Source organism: Propithecus coquereli, unplaced genomic scaffold, assembly GCF_000956105.1.
Source record: "Propithecus coquereli isolate 6110/MARCELLA unplaced genomic scaffold, Pcoq_1.0 Scaffold3, whole genome shotgun sequence".
Classification (NCBI taxonomy): domain Eukaryota; kingdom Metazoa; phylum Chordata; class Mammalia; order Primates; family Indriidae; genus Propithecus; species Propithecus coquereli.
The window spans coordinates 13,490,087-13,507,349 of record NW_012148618.1 but is presented as its reverse complement, the minus strand read 5'-3'; the positions used below and the strand labels follow the sequence as shown (position 1 = coordinate 13,507,349).

Sequence of the window (17,263 nt, the reverse complement as noted above, 5' to 3'; positions counted from 1 at the left end):
AATTAAACCAAGCCTGAAGATTTGGGGCCAAATAATGAGTCACAGGTTAAACCAGTCTATCTCATTTTAAGAATGACACCATCAAAAATGAAGTTAAATTCCTTTGAGTATGACATTGGTGTGGTTTGGAACTGATTGGGGGTTTCATGAGGGTGACCCATTCTGTAAAGGGAGCTAAATTTGCTTTAACACCCTTGTTGGCCTTGTTCTTTCCCTAACCCAAAGATAAATTTATTTGTTGAGCAAAGCTTTGTTGAGCATTTCTTAAGTGCTAGGCCCCAGGATAAGGTTTAGGAAGTCCTTGCTGACCCAAAGTGCTTTGTTAAGGTATTTGAACTTCATCTTGTAGGCTTTAAAGTATGAGAGCCATGATCCAATTTGTATTTTAGAAAAAGTCGCTGTGGTGTTGATGAGACTGGGAAAAAATTGGTATTAGCAGAGGCAGGGAAACCATTTAGTAGGTCTTGTAGTGGAAGCTGATGTGAAAGGTTAGACTAAGGCCACAGACCAGTACAGGGTGAACGAAGCTTCATCCGTGTGTATAGCCGCTCCCCATCGCTGGCATCACTGCCTGAGCGCCACCTTCCCTGCACACCTGCCTACCCCCGACTCTCCTCAGAAAAAAAATTGGTTTCTATGAAACCGATCCCTGGTGCCAAAAAGGTTGGGGACTGCTGATCTAAGAAGTGGCATTGATAGTTTTGTTACCAATTAGCTGTAGTGCCATATCCCCTAGGCATTTTCTAACAGTATGTTAGGATGTTTGCAATTACAGTATCATTTATACGGTACATGCTAGCTGACAGTGCTATAAGGTATACAATAAACTGTGTCATGCTTTCTGCCTATAAGAAACATAAAAATCAAGTTGGAAGAATCTGGCACCTACATGAATTAAGTGCCAAGTTATTAGGTCCACTTGGTACGAATACACCACAGAAGGGTAATTAATGAAGATTTTTGCATTCTAGATGCAAACAAGTGCCATCAGCCTGATTAGATTGGATTAGGGCAATAGAAATGGGGACAAGAGAATAAATTAGAAGTATTTTGAGAGATAAAAATTGATAATTACCTAATTCTCTTATGTGAAATTCATTCATGTTATCAGAGGTAGATAGAAATTAGGAGCAAGACTTGAGGCATGATGATGGTAAGAAACTCAAATGGAAAAGTTCTTTAAATGGTTAAGGAGCCCTGGCAAAGATGGACCTAGAGACAGAGATTTGAGAATCTCTGTGTAGAGATGACGTTTGAAGGTTAGGGCTGAGCTTTTTCTGCTTTGCCCATACTCTAAGAATGTAGTCCCTCTGGGGTCTCGACAGAAAGCCAGGATTGTTTACCAAGGCCTAGCAACCATCTGGTCCTGAACTCCAATCTGTCCCCCAGCACTTCAGGTGGCTGAGATCATTGCTCAGCTCTGGACGCCCCTCGCTGCTGCTTTCTGCTTAGTTTGTGAGAGCTTTTACTCTATGCATGCACCGAAAGTGCTTTTAAAGATTCTGGGGATACGGGAGACTTAACAAGACTGATGGAGGCATAAGGGAAACAAGTCTAAAATCTAAGGTAAAAGAATGTTTTGGGATTCAGGATGTGACCATACCACTCTGATATAAAGTCTGCTACAGTTCACTGAATGATACCATGAGATGACAGAACCAGTTGTCAGAAGAACATCAGAATAACAAAAAGGTGAAGAACTTGAGACTCTTATTGAAGTTGTCTATGAATGTAGCTCACAGTAGAGCTTTTTGGGAACAGCATGACAAATAGATCGTACAAATTTTAGATGTCAGTAAACAGCAGAAGAATTCCTGGGTCTGTGTCATGGAAAATATACTGGAGTTTGGAAAAAAGGTTGATCCTTCATGATCATTAACTTAAGGGAAGTGAAAGCATAAAAAGAGAACCAGTTTATAATAAGGATCAGTATGGTGTGGGTGCAAGTTACAAATTAGTTCATAATATGGGTTTGCCCCAGTAGATCAGGGGTGGGGGGTGTCATGAACACAGCAAAGAGTGTTGGAGTGGAAATAATAGCAAAGGTTGGGAAGTTCAGGATACGGTGTGGGTATGAGAATTTGACTACAGGTAATAGAATTGAAAGTTTGTACCAAGGTAGTGATTTTGGTTAGTTGATTTTGAGGTCTTCCAGCTGAGTTGCTTTTATATATAGCTGTGGCTTGTTTTCCAGAACAACAAACGACTCGAGATCTTTGAATGCCATGGCCCTCGGGCAGTCAGCTGCCTTGCCACAGCTCAGGAAGGTGCCCGAAAGCTGCTGGTTGTGGGATCTTACGACTGTACCATTAGTGTACGTGATGCACGGAACGGACTGCTCCTGAGAACTCTGGAGGGCCATAGCAAAACCATTCTTTGTATGAAGGCAAGTATGGTGTAAGAGAACAGGAGTTGTCTCAAATAGAAGCAATTTGAATGGCATTCCCCCTGTTGTCTAATGTGTTATTTAGAACATCATCTTGAAAAGAGCAAGGAGATTACAAACTTTTTTTTTATGCCTGGATTACCAAGTGATGTACTTTTATTTGAGAAGCAATAAGAATGTATTATATTATAGAGTATCAGTATACTCTAATGCCCTTCTAGGCAAATCATTCTGGAGAGGTAACAGACCGAGTAATACATTGTCAGTTCATCAGAGTGTTTGGTGGGAGGGTGTAAGTTTCAGCTGAGAAAATTTGTTTGAGAAACTTGTTTTATACCTAGTTCGTGCTTATCTCAGAATAGGATGGAAATTAGAACTTGCCAACATATGTTACAAGTAATAGAGGAAACTGAGAATCTTGTGCAGAATCTGACTCATTGAATGTTTTGCTTTAAGGTGGTGAATGACCTTGTGTTCAGTGGCTCCAGTGACCAGTCCGTCCATGCCCACAATATTCACGTAAGCTATGTTGGTAGCATAAAGAAATCTTGAAGAAAATGGGGGTTAAAGTTTGAAGGTTTCCTCAGATCTCTTGCAGTTTAAATCAAGCCCTTTGTCTAGTGAAAGGATTAATAATTCCCGTGCATATACTCTTAGATAATAAAGAACAACATAGAAATTCTGACCTCAACAAAATTTTTAATAGGGGACGGACTCAAAAGTTTATGTAAGGTTTAGTTTGAATGCCTTATTTAAATTTGAGATGAATTGAGCAGCTGAGACTTGCATAAAGTGGATATGATGTGTATTAATAGTTAAAATAGAACAAAGAAAAACAGCTGAGATTGCTCCCAGGTCATAGAAGGCAGCTCTCTGAAGCTCAGTTCCTAGTCTATAAACCCAGGCATCATCCCACCTGATGGATTTGTCTAGATCCAGTGAAATGACAAAAGTGAAAGTACTTAGAAGGCTATAAAATACATACAGATAGAATTGTGGCCCTTCTCTTTCTGTGACATTAAGTTGTCCCCATCAGGATATATCCTATGTAACAAATGCTTGTGGGAGTCTGTCAGCTGTTCAAATTAGTACAGCTACATGTGTGTACGGGAAGCCTCAGAATTATGCCTCTTAGAATTATAGAATCCTAAGTAGGAAGGAATCTTGAAAGTCACCCTAGTGACTCTGACCTCTCTTCTGACGTAGACTGGTGAGCTTGTACGGATCTACAAAGGCCACAATCATGCAGTGACTGTGGTGAATATCCTAGGAAAAGTGATGGTGACTGCTTGCCTGGATAAATTTGTTCGAGTCTATGAATTACAGGTAGGATTTAGATCCACTATTTTGCGTCAGTGATTTGGGGAGATTGTCTGTTTAGGTTTGGTATCGATTTTGGATACAGTAAGGCCGGAGTAGAACCGAGGAATCTGCATTTTCACAGCCCTCTAGATAATTATGGAACAGCTGGCCCATGAACTACGCTCGCAGAAACACTGCTCTGAGATATTTGGTCTGGCTCATGGGCATCAAAACTTAAGTGGTTTCTGCAGAGCAACTGCAGTGTCTTAAAACTTATCTAGTTCTCCTCGTGTGCACCTTCAAGTTTGAGACTTTGATACTAAAGAAATTGGTTTTATTATTTCTAATTACCAGCTCCCCCTTGAGGAGTGGGTCTTAATAGACTGCCATTAGATTATATTCCTGTTAGAATGCTGCTAGTTCTTCTCCCGAGTGCCTCGGGCATAGTTTTAAATTTACCGAAGACCTTTAGGGATTGTGCTTATTAAAGATAAGGTATAAATAATCTTAATTCTCTTTTGTTTTTCCTTCTGCCTAAGTCCCATGATCGATTGCAAGTTTATGGAGGACACAAAGACATGATTATGTGTATGACTATCCATAAAAGTATGGTGAGTATTATTTGTCATGTCAGATATTTGCCTTTGAATGTGTTTACTAAAAATTCTGCCTACTGAAAAGTTACTACTTGTCACTTCCAAAAGTGACACCTGTTTCTAATAAGACTCGTTATTGAATACCTTTCTATCTCTTGGCATAACAGTAAGAATTAACCCAGGGACAATATTGACTATTCCATTTTGTATTAATAGCTGAAATAATCACCATAAAAGTCTAATACCACCATTAAATAGATAGTAAATTTAAGATACTTCAAAAAGTTGAGTGGTGCTTTTTCCAGAGACATAATGTGAGCAGAACGTTGGAGTGGAGTCAGGAGATTTGGCCAGAGTGGCATAGTTATAACAGATCTAAAAGTAGAAGCTAACTCATTTAACCCTGCTAAGCCTTGGTTTATTTTATTTTTAAATTATGAGGTTGAACCAGAATGGATATTTTTCAAACTCCAGTAGAACCCTTTCTTCCAATGAAATATAGGTGCCTAATATACAGCACCCGACGGAAACCAGAGCTACACCAGTTAAGTATAAGTGGGTGCCCTGAGCCCTGCGGCTCCTGCTCTCTGCCACGTCCCAAGAGTGGCTCTCAAGGAGCACAATTTCAAAGTGCCTTGACCAGAAGGTCAAGAAAATACTCTCACATTCTGGTGCTCTGGAGATGGTTTTGGCTTAGGTTTGTGTTTTCTTGACGATAGCTGCTACAAGTAGCTTTTAACTCTTGTTTTGAGGGTGTTTTGTAGTTTTTGTGTATGTCTGTTTTGGTCTGATATTACAAACTTCTCTTTCTCCAGATTTATACTGGATGTTATGATGGCAGTATTCAGGCTGTGAGGCTAAATCTGATGCAGAATTACCGCTGTTGGGTAAGGAATGAAACTCTTCTTGTCTTAATAACCCTAGGCTAATTTATAAATCTTCATTATCATTAATTTAGTATTTTTATATTTGAGCATCTACTTTATGCCTTCTACTGTAGGAAGCTTATTTTTAAAAAAATATTTTAACTAATAGCCCTGACTTAAGCATTAAGAAGCCTATTTTTTAAAACTATACATAAAATATTTTTATGCTTTAATGAAAAATCTATGTTAAGATTAGCTAGGAGGTATATTTAAATATTATCTACTCAGAGATTGTCTTCAAGATAGTTTTTATTTTACTGTAAAATCAATACATGCTTACAAAAATATCAACAATACAGATGTGTATGAAATAAAAAGTAGAAGTGCTTATTTTTGTGACCTATCCTCTCTACTACCCCCGCTCCTCGGGGATTGTAAGTATCAAGGGTTTGGTTTGTGTCCTCGCTGGTTTTTGAGGAATAAACAAAAATTTGTAGTTTTGAAGTTCTAAACCTCAGTTCACCAGGCTAAGTTGTATGGCTTTTATTTTGGGGTAGGGGCTGATGAATAGCCCTGGAAACTTTCATGTTATTCCTTATGAGCCTTAATTTTTTTTTTCCATCAGTTCTAAAATTGGTATACCAAAGAAAAGTTTACGGCACTGAATTTCTTTTCCCTAAAACACTAACATCCTTTTCAGCATTGATGGAATGAACTTGACACTCTCCATTTTTAAATTGATTTTAGGCTTATCTGTAGCCTAAACACTTTTCAACTTTTTACACATGACTATCTTTGCTTTTTATTTATTTATTTTTATTATTACTATTTATTTTTGAGATGTGGTTTTCCATGTTGCCCAGGCTGGTCTTGAACTTTTGGGCTCAAGGGATCTTCCTATCTCAGCCTCCCAAGTAGCTGGGACTACAGGCATGAGCCACTGTACGTGGCTCCTGTCTTTGCTTTTTAGTTTTCTCAGTGAAGGCAAAATCTAATACAGCAGCCCCCCATCCGAGTGGGATGTGTTCCAAGATCCCCAGTGGATGCCTGAAACCACAAATGGTACCAAACCCCTACATATACTATGTTTTTTTGATCTGATAATCAAGACAACTACCAAGTGATTAACAGGTGGGTAGTGTATACAGTATGAATATATGCTAGGCAAAGGGATGATTCGCATCTGGGCCAGGACAGAGTGGGACAGTGCAAGATTTCATCACGCTGCTCAGAATAGAGTGTAATTTAAAACTTATGAATTATTTATTTCTGGAATTTTCCATTTAATATTTTTGGATAGCAGTTGACCCCATGGGTTAACTGAAAACTGCAGAAAGTGAAACCACGGGTGAAGGGGAACTACCGTACATCAGGATACACAAAGGGAGAGTTAGCCTATTGAGAGAAATGGGGAAAATACCTTCTGGCTTTATAGGTGATGGGGCAGCGCTGACAGAGGAAAAACCTGAATTTGCATTACTTTTTAGAAATGAACAGGTTAGAATTAGAATCACAAGGTTCATTATAAACAAGCATGTGGGAGAAAGCCAAGACAAAGAGTCTTTATGCTTCCTACTATGTGAATTTTACCTGAAAATGTGGAAGTAGCCAAAAAAAATGTATTTGAGCCACATTTATAAATAAAGTTACAGTTAAAAAAAAGCTATGAGTAAAAAACACAGTTTTCTGTAACAAATATTTCCACAAATGTAGTTTTCTTTTTCAAGGTTACAATTCAATTGTTCTTAGAATTGTTCAAAATAACCCTTTTAGTGTTACTGGAAAGCTCCTGACTTTTGTAATAAATGGACTAAGATAGAAACTCAATTTTATGATGGCAAGATAAAGAATATGATTTAAACTGAATTTTGTGGTAATTCATCTATAAATATTTGTTAACCTTTTATCCGTCTAACAAGATGTGATGGCTACCCTTAGCTTTGCCTTATTAAAATGCCAAAGTGTCGAAAGACTTAGTCTTTTCAAGTTTCCTCATTATACTAATAATTAATTTGGTTGCTTCTGGCTTTTGTTATATTTCTAGCCAAGAATAAATTTAAGAAATAAAGGGCTTTTGCTTCCACAGTACTTACAGGATACAAATTGGGGGCGGAGGGAGTCTTTTTTTTTTTTTTTTTTTAAGACAGTGTCACCAGGCTAGAGAGTGCAATGGTGCGATCATAGCTCACTACAGCCTCAAACTCCGGGGCTCAAGCAATCCTCCTACCTCAGTCTCCCAAGTAGCTAAGACTACAGACATGCGCCACCATATCTGGCTGATTTATTTATTTATTTTTTGTAAAGATGGGGTCTTGCTATGTTGTCCAGGCTGGTCTCAAACTACTCCAGGCCACAAGTTCTGACGGCATGTTTACTGCACTTTTTTTAACCGAGGCCCCTTATTCTCTTTCTTTCCAGTGGCATGGCTGCTCTCTGATATTTGGTGTTGTAGATCATTTAAAACAACATTTGCTGACTGACCACACTAATCCAAACTTTCAAACTCTGAAGTGTCGCTGGAAGAACTGTGATGCTTTTTTCACTGCTAGGAAAGGATCCAAACAGGTATATCAGTGGGACTCGTTAACCTGGGATTCAGTAGACTGCTCAGAGCAAGGGCCAGCAAACCTTTTTCATTTTATTCAAGTGCTCAGATTGCAAGAAACAGGGAGGGCCTAGGGATTTTTCTTTTTATTATTCAGAGATTTGGGGGATTGCTTAATAAGGCTTCGAATGAAAAATTAGGTAGTTTTTTGGAAAGAGCCTAATGAGAATGTTTTCAGGTGTTTCAAATCCAGTAACTGAACCTAGAGGCTTATTACAATGCTCTGTGCTAAGAAAACAACTTATTTAAATGCAGAGTTTCATGTAAATTAGTTTCATGTAAATTGCTGACTCCTGCCTTTCATGTGTTGGATCCTAGATACAGTGTACCCAGACAGCTTTCCTTAACTTTGACTTTCTCCTGTTGTACTGCCACTGTTTCTCTCACGGGCCCTTTTCCCTTTATTCCCAGGATGCTGCAGGACACATTGAACGACATGCTGAAGATGACAGCAAAATTGATTCATGAAGTTTTTTGCCTCCCATGTTGGGAAGTCATTAGCTGAGCTATTTTCACATCGGCCGTTCACACAGGCCATTCTCTTCTCTTCCCTCGAGAAGCAGGGAAGGAAAAAGTGGTTATTAGCCAGGCTTACCACTAGCATAAGTCTGGGCAGCTCTATGGGATGATAAGTTACACTTTTAAGTTCTTGCTGGAGATTTTAAACAGATTTTGAGGAACCATACTCCGCTGAGACAATGACATAGAGTGATTTATGCTACTATGTTCTCAGATGTTTATTAAAGATACAGATCTTAATTGGTTACTCAGTTTGACCCTAATCATACATATATTGTATTGATTTCAGTTTATTTTTAGTTTATGTTCTTATGATGGTTTAAACCTGTAGTTAGGCGTTTAAGTACAAGTTCAAATGCTAGATTTTCGGGATCAGTTTTAATTTCTCCAGCTGTAATAACAGGGCATTTAACTTGGAAGCAAATAGTCTCCTTTCCTAATAATTATGTACAGTGTGTTTCACTATTCTCTTGCTTTGTAGATGGACAGAGCTGGCATTAAATGCTAAAGGACACACGGTAGATTTCTCACAGACAGCTAGCATGGCTGCTCTGCTGCCTGTATTTTAGGAATTCAGAAAGCGAATCACAGAATGACAAGTCCTTACGGATACCACTTCCTAGTAAACCTCTCTGTGCGAGTTTTGATGGAATGCTCAGTGTAAGGCAGCACATCAACTTAGTATCTGCCTTTAAATGTTGCTGGCCAACCTGGGCATTCGCTGCTGCAGATACCATCAGGCTGTTTGAACTGGAGGTGTACCATTTTTTCCTTTCCAGTTTCTGACTCTCCAAGCCTGATGTGGGTTTTGAACTCTTTCGATTTGCTTTGTTACCAGCCTCCATCTCTCCCACTATCTGGCTGTGCCTAGACTGATGGCAGCCGTCAAGTATCCTCTGCGCTCACAGGGTGCAGCCCCCAAGATGGGGGTGGGGTTAGAGTAAAGCATCTGAATATAGTTTTGGGGGGCCTCAAGCAGGCTTCCTGGAGACTTATTTCTGAAAACAGTGTCTTTGCCTTCACTTCCCTGCTAGCTAGGAGAGAGGAGTGGAGTATGGTGAAGGGAAAGACTCTACCTGTCCATTGAGAACAGCCAAAGTAACAAAGCCCTAGGGGGGCTGCTTTGTTTTTGGATTTTCTCTGGACTCTTGTCAGTAAAGCTATAGAACTGTTGCTTTCCAACCTTTTGTTTCTGGATCCTCAAAACTCATATTCTTCAGAGAGAAGGGGAGGAGCCCAGTGCCACACACCAAGCTTTGGGATGTGGTGTCCACCGTTTTCTAGGATGGCAGAGCGTCCGGGTTTATCCCCACCCCTGTCAGTGCTCACATCTGCTCACGTGTCTCCCCTCGGGCTCTAGGGCAGGGGACTTCACTGCGAGTTCATGGACAGGCTTCGAGAGGGCCTGTGAACCCCCCGAAATTGTATACAAGACTAAATGTGTGTTCTTTTTTCCAGGAAAGGCTCCAGTGGTTCTTACTTGATCCAAAACATGTTAAGAACTAATCAAGGAGCCACTACTAGATAATGAAGGGCCCCACAAGCTATTTACTTCTGTCCTTGTGAGTGGGAGAACTTTTTTATTAATTATACTGTTGAGATTTGCATGATGCTTAAGAGAAAACAGAGAAGATCTTATTGAATAAAGTGTATTTCTGCTGTTTCTGTATGAGATTAGGAAGCTTTCCCCATCTCTCACCCCCATTTCCTGTAAGGGTGACCAGAGAAGCCAAGCTGTTGTGTGGGTTTGGGAATGGTGATATCCCAGGAAAGTACATTTGGTTTTATTGCCAAAACTGGCATTTTTCTCTGGGCTGTAGTGAAGCCGCATTTCCACATGGCTGGGCAGTGCGCTATGAGAACCGGGTGCCTCCTGCCCTGCCTGAGGACGTGTCTGAGACGATGAGAGTGGTGGAGCCTTGGCAGAGCAGGAAAAGGGTATGTGAGGTGTTGGGCAATCGGAAACTTTTGCGAGTAGTGAAGACTGATAGAATCAGTAAGAACTGCGATTTGGGTTCAGCTTTGGTAGAATCGTGTGCCTATATCGGCCTCTGTGTGTGCATGTGTGAAAGTTCCTTCGTGTGTGTGTGTGTGTGTGTGTGTGTGTGTGTGTGGGTACCTGTGCTTGTAATGTTTTTCTTCATTTCGTCAAAGTTTTTTTTAAAGCAGTGGCAATAATGTCTATTTCAAGAACACATAAAATTCTTTTAACACTGAATTAGTGTGTTATTCAGAATGAACCATTCTAGCCCTCTGTTGAGAAATGAAGAGACCAAGAGCATCTTGGCTGCTTATGGCTGTGCGTTATTACTTTTAAGTGTCTTCAGAGTTACGTGGAACTGTGGCTATTTGTTAAGCCTTCCACGACATGGTGACTGATCATAGCCCTCTGCTTCCTCTCAGAGAAGAGCTGTGGCGCAGGGGTCTGTGTTGACTCTGGTATTCAGTAGCCTAATGAAGAAAGGAAACTGTTAAATGACCTGACAAACCCGACTCATTTCTTATAAGTTGTTGGAGGCCATTTTTAGAATGTTATTTTTAATTGCTCGTGCCTGTTCTAATGGCCCAAAGCCAAGGAAACCACAGTATCAATCCCGTGTGCATATGCTCCTGTTTTAATGGCAGTTTGTTCTCATATCAGTCACTTCATGTTTTATGTGAAAGTTAATTACGTTCAAAATATATTTTGGCATATCTCTCTACTCAGTTATAAAGCAATTAAACACAATGTAAACAAATCTCAAAGAGCAAAGAATGATGTTGACCTGATGTTACTTAAATTTGAGAGGAAGTCATTACTTACTACTGCACTCCTGCTTTATGGGAAAAATTTTTTTCCCTCAAAGGGTTAGCAGTTGAGTGTTTTAGGTCCTGATCTACCTATGATTTATAGGCAATGTTATTACTGTTTAAGTGATTATTTGCCTAACAAAGGTTTTGTTTTATCTTTTTTCTGGTAGATTATACAATGGACAACTTTAGTGACTAGACAAGTGGATGATTTGGTGGGAGTAGGTATACACTTAGTGGAGTGGTAGGGTGTATTTATGGAAGAGAATTCATTGGAGGGGAGATTGAAGTATATCGTGAAGGGGGATTTGAACAGCATGTACTCTCTGGTTTGCTCAAGTAACTGCAATTTATTTATGCTTCCTTATAAGTTTTGTTCCTAAAGGAGAGCTCCTAGAATTATTATGAAGGCCGTGCCTGCCACATTTATAAAGTAGTGGTTTTATCCCTGCCCCAAATCATCAGGATCCTCAGGGTTTAAGAGAAGTGGTCCGATGGGCAGCAATAGAAGCTGTAGTGGAGGTGATTTGGGATATACTGAGTTCCACAAGTGGCTGTGAAATGCTCACCCAAACCAAACTTACTGCTCACCAGATAGTAACCTCTAACTTCCTCCCTTCCAGCCCCAAGTATGTGGCCCTACCGGGTCACATGGTGACTGACGTTTCCCAGATTTGATCCAACTTCGAGGTGGTAACCCAAATAAATTGGGGGAGGAGGAGGTCAAGGAGGAAAGGCTGTTGAAGCCCTTTCTCCTGTTTAAGAGAAATGTATGCCCTAGAGCTGCTCCAGCACCCTTGGTTTCTGAATTTGTTTTTATATTGAATATGGATTAGAAGAATGAAGTCAGATGACACTTGACTGCAAAAATGTTTATAAGCAAATAGCCTTCTTACATTTTGGTATAAAGCTGTGAACTTCATAACTTTGTAAAGCAAGATATAAAGCAAGTAAAAGAGGAAAATAAAGTACTTTTACTAACTGACTGTTTACTTTTGTTACCTTGTCTTCATGTTCATGGTCAGCCCTTTCCTTCCCATGTTGGCCTAGAGAGCAAGAAGGAAATTGGGAAACACCGGATGTTGATAGATGTGCTGCAGACCATGGTCCAGACAAGTTTGGCAGACAGCTACAATCCGGAACTTGTCCAAGGTCATACGGCAGGTCAATTAGTGGGTGGAGGAGCCAGGATTAAAACCTACCTCTCTGCTCCATTACATTCAGGTAACCGGCCCCTCCAGTTCTAGGAGACCCATTTATTCTTGATGTTCTGTACACCAACAACTATTCCCCTTTCTTCCTTTTATATCTGGGAAAGAATCTGAGTGATTCCTATGCTCAAGAAATAGCCATAGGCATGATTAAAGAGGGGTTCGGGGTTTTGTTCTCATGTGTGTTTTCCATTGTTCTTTTCTCAGACTAGGCTTGCCATAGGTGATAGGTGAGTGTATGATTGGAAGCCATTCAGCCCTGCTATGGCTGATACCTAAATGTGAGAAATCAAAACAGTGGAACCACCCATACACATGCCTTTATTTAGATCCATTTTTTTCAGAATGTAATGAGACTTACAAGTCAGACAACCCAAAGTATCCAGCCCTATTCCACTGAGTTAGTTTACCCAGGGAAGGCCTCTCCTAAAACAGTCAGGCAGACCAAGTGCTGGTTTGGTTACTGTTCATGGGTGAGAGAGCATAAAGGTGATGGAGGTTTCCAGCACAAGGAAGGCAAATGCTTCTGCCAACAGCCTAGAGCAGGGCAAGGGGGAAGCATTTGCTTCAGGATCAGCCCAAACCTCTTGGGCTAGAACTAGCTGAGGCAGACACTTTCCTTCACATGGTGAAGGGACAGTACTGTTCTCCCTACCTCATTGCTGGACTAAAGGGACAGGCTGGGCATGACTGATCAAGAGCAAGTAGGGAGTAAAGTGGAGGAGGAACAAGACCGACGAGGTGCCTGGAGGCCTGCTGGGAAGCGGCTGCTGGGTCCTTTGAGGTAAGTGGCTCTAGCTATATTGGGTGCACTTGAAATCCTGAGTGATCCCGCGTGGCTGTGGACACGGCCAGCCTGGTTCAGGCATACATGGTGAGCTGCAGCCACTGAAAGAGGAGGTCCCAGGATTAGAATGTAAACAAGAAAAACGAGACCCCAGCCGTAGGGACCTTAGGGGGCAGGGAGAAAGGGAACAGTCCCAGCATGCCAGACCCACTGGGGAGACTTTCAAAGCAGCAGTGGTTTACTGCATCTTTTCTCCCAGATTTTCCCTAGGAAGGTACATATTTTCCAATATAAAGTGATTTTGGGAGCTGAGGCCCCTTTGGGCCTCAAATGCATCTGCCCTGTGAGCCACATTCCCGGCTAATGTTCCCTTCCTCGTGTTCCATTCCTGTCCCATCCCTCCACCAGCATTTAGGAGCAAGGAGCACATCGTGGGTCCAGTCTGCCTCATGGACCACTCCACCTTGAATTTCGAGATGCAGGGGGATGTGCTGCGTCTGTTAGGCTTTACCTCTAGAACGTTGAGTTTGATGATACCGTCTCCATCCTTGTCAAACGCATTGAAAGCTCCTGTGTGGAAGAACGCACAGGCCAGGGGCCAGTTACAGGCTCGCTCTGCCTTCACTACTGTGACTTTTCTTAAGAGAACCACGTGCTGAGTGCTGTCCTTCAGCCCAAATAGCTGCAGGCAGAGTATCACCAATAACCCTTCACCATCCTACTCTGGGCCTAATGAGGGCGTTGGCCTTTGTTCAGCCTGGATGGAGTGGACTGGAAGGTTAACAGGCTGAGATTTCTGTTGCCACAGCTGTCCCTGTGGGAGGGGGCTGGAAGGGCTCAAGAGAGCAGAAGGACAGCGGCCACTCACTGAACATGCCCTCCAGCCTGATGAAGCAGCAGATGAAACTGTCGAAGTCGATGTTCATGTGCCTGTCTGCGTACCGCATGGTGATGATGTCGTAGAGCTGGCTGTTGAGGTGGAATCCTATGGGGTGGGAGGAGAGATGTTAGCAGAGGAAGTGGAGTTGGAGTCCTTAGGCCTGTGTTCTATTTTCCCTGCCTCTTGGCCACTCTGTGACCTGGGAAAGGAAAATGAGAAACCCTTTCCGTCTCCTTTGTCTGCTGGGGTCCTGGTAGCCTAGCCCCCCTCCCATTCCTGCTTCCACTAGCTCCGGTCCGCACCCTTGCCAGCCCCTTCCTCCCCAGCACCTGCATCATTGACTGCATTCCGCATCTCATAGCTGTTAATCGTGCCGGATTGGTCTGTGTCATAGTGTTTGAAAATTTTCTGGCAATAGAAAATTCGAGGACAGAGGTCACGCACTGAATGAATCCCTGCACCAACCCCTTTCTTTCCTCACACTTCATTCTCTTCGCACCTGCCAAGCCTTAATCTTCTTCCAGAGGTGATGGAACTCTTGTAGATTCAGCCTCCCTGAGCCATCTGTCTGGAGGAGGGAAGTCAAGGCCACAAGGCACATAGCAAAATCTCCCTGGATTGGAAGGGGATGTCTGGGGGACTCAGGGAAGGTGGCCCCATAGGAAGCCTCTGCCTGGGCTCCTTCCCACTGCCCTGTCCTGGTATTCAACCCTCCCCTCTACTCTTACACAAGCCAAAGATCATGCCTACTCTCTACCCCGGGGAGCCTGTCTCCTAAGGACCACTTTTGCTTGGGCAGGACCCCAGGCCTGAGATGAGCACGTGGGTTAGGGGCCAGTGACAACCCAGCGTCCTTCCCTTCTGCCTCTAACAATAACCCCTTTCAGACCAGCACCCAAGATGTTTTAAATCAGTATCTCCTTAAGTCTTCCCTTGGTCACAAAGTTGGGCCTTCTGCCTGACTGGACACCCCTTATTTTTGCCCTGGCCCAGTGGGCTGATGACAGAGGGTCAGGAAGGGGTGGCAGGAAGGATACATCCATGAGAGCAATCATGCTACGGCAGGACTCCAGTGTGAACCCTTGTGACTTCAGGTCTTTATCTGGGAAGATGGAGAAGAGTGAGGAGCTGCTTTCAGACAACTGGACCCCCCTGCCCATCCCCAACATCCTGTTTGAGCCACTCACGTTTGTTCACAACTGTGTTAAGGACATTCTTGAGCTCATCTGCACAGATCTCCATGTCCTGAGTAGGAAGGGAGGAGAGAGTCATGGTTCAAGAGTACAGCAGCTGATGGAGCAGAGGCTTTGCAAAACAAATCCCAACTGCCTATGCTTGTAAAATCCCTGTCGGTGTGTTCTGTCCTGGGAAGCTGGGGCTTTCTGAGGAAGATGGGGCCAGAGACTGCACCCTCAGCTGTCCAGACTGGCAGGCAGCTCAGAGCATAAAGGCCTCTGAGCCACCTAGTGGATGTGGCAGTCCCAAACTCAAGGACTTGTGGATTTCTGTGCTACACAATATATCCTCCGGTTCCACCGAAATCCAAATGACCACTACTGAACAATAACGAAATAACTGGTAATTTGAGAAGTAAATCCAGGAAAGGAGCAGGCACTGGCGCGAGTGCTAGGGTCGGAGGTACTCACGTCGCCTGCTATCTGCTTGAAAATGTTCCGAAATTGCTGCTGGTCCTCACTTTCCTGGTCAGCGTTGCCAGGCCGTGGCTGTGGAAGCACAAAGGAAAACTGGTTCACAGGAATCGGGGAGATGGGCAGACCTGTGGGGAAAGCTCCTTCTGGACCAAAGGAACCAATGGCCTAAAATAGCCACAGGTGGAAGCAGGAGCTGAGGGTGGGGCAGGTGCGGTTTTTTTAGACCTGGTGAGCTGGAGTGAGGAGCGTCTGGGCCTTGGCGAGTCTCCACTGCACACCCCTCCAGCCCTGACACCCCAAGCCAAGGCAGACATGCAGACAGCCTTCTTGGTCCCCTTGCCCCAGTCCCCACCAGCTAGAGCCCTCTCCATTATTTTGGGCCTCATCATTCCAACCAGAGGTGCCCCAGTAGGTCAAAGGTCTGACCATTCTGATCCCTCCTGCCACCTTTGTCAGCAAGGCCAAGTCCTCAGAGGACCCCCTTCCCCACTCCACTGCACAAGTGCTCCAGGATGGAGGAGGTGGCCTGGGTTTGTCTGGGGCCTTTGGCCCCAAAGCCTCACCTCCACTACGCTTTGTATAACCATCTCTCCCTACTCGAGCACCCTCCCCTGCGTTCTGAAGGCCCATGCAGTCTGCCCACATTTCTGCTACTCTTCTTTGTCTCCCTTGGGCAAGAGCTGGAGGCCACCAGGAGACGGGAGTTGTTCGGTCTCCGCTCTCAAGCTGGTATCATCTCAGCCTTTGCCTCCCCCATCGCTCGCTGTCCTGGTTGGATGAGCACGAGGGAGAGGCTCAGCCTGTCATTCCAATCCTGGGACTGGTTTGCTGTGGCAGCCAACCCCAAGACATTCACCCAAGCAGCATCCCAAATTTTAGGGGAACTTACAGAGAAAAAAAAGTCTGTGGGACAAATCCAAACCTCTAGATGTTAGAAACACCCCCGGGAAACCCTTCAGCCCCCATGTACCCCGAGCACATAGGAAGACCCCTGCTGTGCGCTGGCCACACCATTCATGCCACGTGCTCAGACACCTGTGGGGATCTCTGTTGCTTATCAGGGCTTGTTTTGTCTTTGCCCTCCTCTGACTCCTGGTCCACACCCAGCTCCTTGTTGCTGTTTGCTCTGTCTGAAACGAAGATGATGGGCTGGGGAGAGGAGGAAGGTGGGGAGGGGGGCAGGAAGGAAGCAAGGGTTACAGACTGAGCAGGCCCAGTGAGGCAGCATCTCCCCCAGAGCAGCCTTGTCCAGTGAGGAGAGGAAAAGATTAGAGTCAAGAGCTCTTGAACCTCAGGTCAAGCTTCATCTCTGCCACTAACAAGCTGTGTGACTTGAGGAAAGATGCTAAGCCTCTCTGGACCTCAGCTCTTTCTTTTAATACCCACTCCATCTCTCCTCATAGAGTTAGGAGGGTTCAACAAGGTAGTACATGTGCAAATGCCAAGAATGCTAAAAGCAGCCTGACCTAGTGCAGTGATTTCCAAGGATTTCCTAGACTTTTTTTCCATAGACTGTAAATTAAATTTCCCCAGAAACCTCGTGTACATAAAGCCATTCAAAACAGAGCTTCTCTAGGCTGGGCGTGGTGGCTCACGCCTGTAATCCTAGCACTCTGGGAGGCCAAGGCAGGAGGATCGCTTGAGCTCAGGAGTTTGAGGTTGCTGTGAG

At 43.5% G+C, this 17,263-nt stretch overlaps 2 protein-coding genes across 5 annotated transcripts in view; one reads left to right on the top strand and one right to left on the bottom strand.

Annotated features, from left to right (window-relative positions):
- The window catches only part of ZNF106 (zinc finger protein 106), a 61,995-nt gene extending 51,627 nt beyond the window's left edge, over positions 1-10,368 (top strand). The window contains exons 16-22 of the mRNA XM_012649330.1: positions 2,195-2,386; positions 2,843-2,905; positions 3,593-3,712; positions 4,228-4,299; positions 5,100-5,171; positions 7,569-7,715; positions 8,167-10,368. Of these exons, the coding sequence (XP_012504784.1) occupies positions 2,195-2,386; positions 2,843-2,905; positions 3,593-3,712; positions 4,228-4,299; positions 5,100-5,171; positions 7,569-7,715; positions 8,167-8,223 (723 nt within the window). The 3' untranslated portion in view covers positions 8,224-10,368. The remainder of the gene's footprint in view (positions 1-2,194; positions 2,387-2,842; positions 2,906-3,592; positions 3,713-4,227; positions 4,300-5,099; positions 5,172-7,568; positions 7,716-8,166) is intronic.
- A 2,209-nt stretch (positions 10,369-12,577) lies between these two features.
- Positions 12,578-17,263, bottom strand: part of CAPN3 (calpain 3, (p94)) — a 50,977-nt gene continuing 46,291 nt past the window's right edge. For 2 of the 4 annotated variants that reach the window (XM_012649332.1, XM_012649333.1), the window contains 9 exons: positions 16,630-16,743; positions 15,589-15,666; positions 15,130-15,187; positions 14,980-15,044; positions 14,442-14,510; positions 14,272-14,350; positions 13,931-14,047; positions 13,574-13,632; positions 12,901-13,163 (listed from right to left, as the gene is read on the bottom strand). In XM_012649332.1, coding sequence (XP_012504786.1) covers positions 13,137-13,163; positions 13,574-13,632; positions 13,931-14,047; positions 14,272-14,350; positions 14,442-14,510; positions 14,980-15,044; positions 15,130-15,187; positions 15,589-15,666; positions 16,630-16,743 — 666 coding nt within the window. In that variant the 3' untranslated portion in view covers positions 12,901-13,136. Of the gene's footprint in view, positions 13,164-13,573; positions 13,633-13,930; positions 14,048-14,271; positions 14,351-14,441; positions 14,511-14,979; positions 15,045-15,129; positions 15,188-15,588; positions 15,667-16,629; positions 16,744-17,263 lie in introns of all 4 variants that reach the window. The other 2 variants (XM_012649334.1, XM_012649335.1) reach the window with 2 other exon arrangements.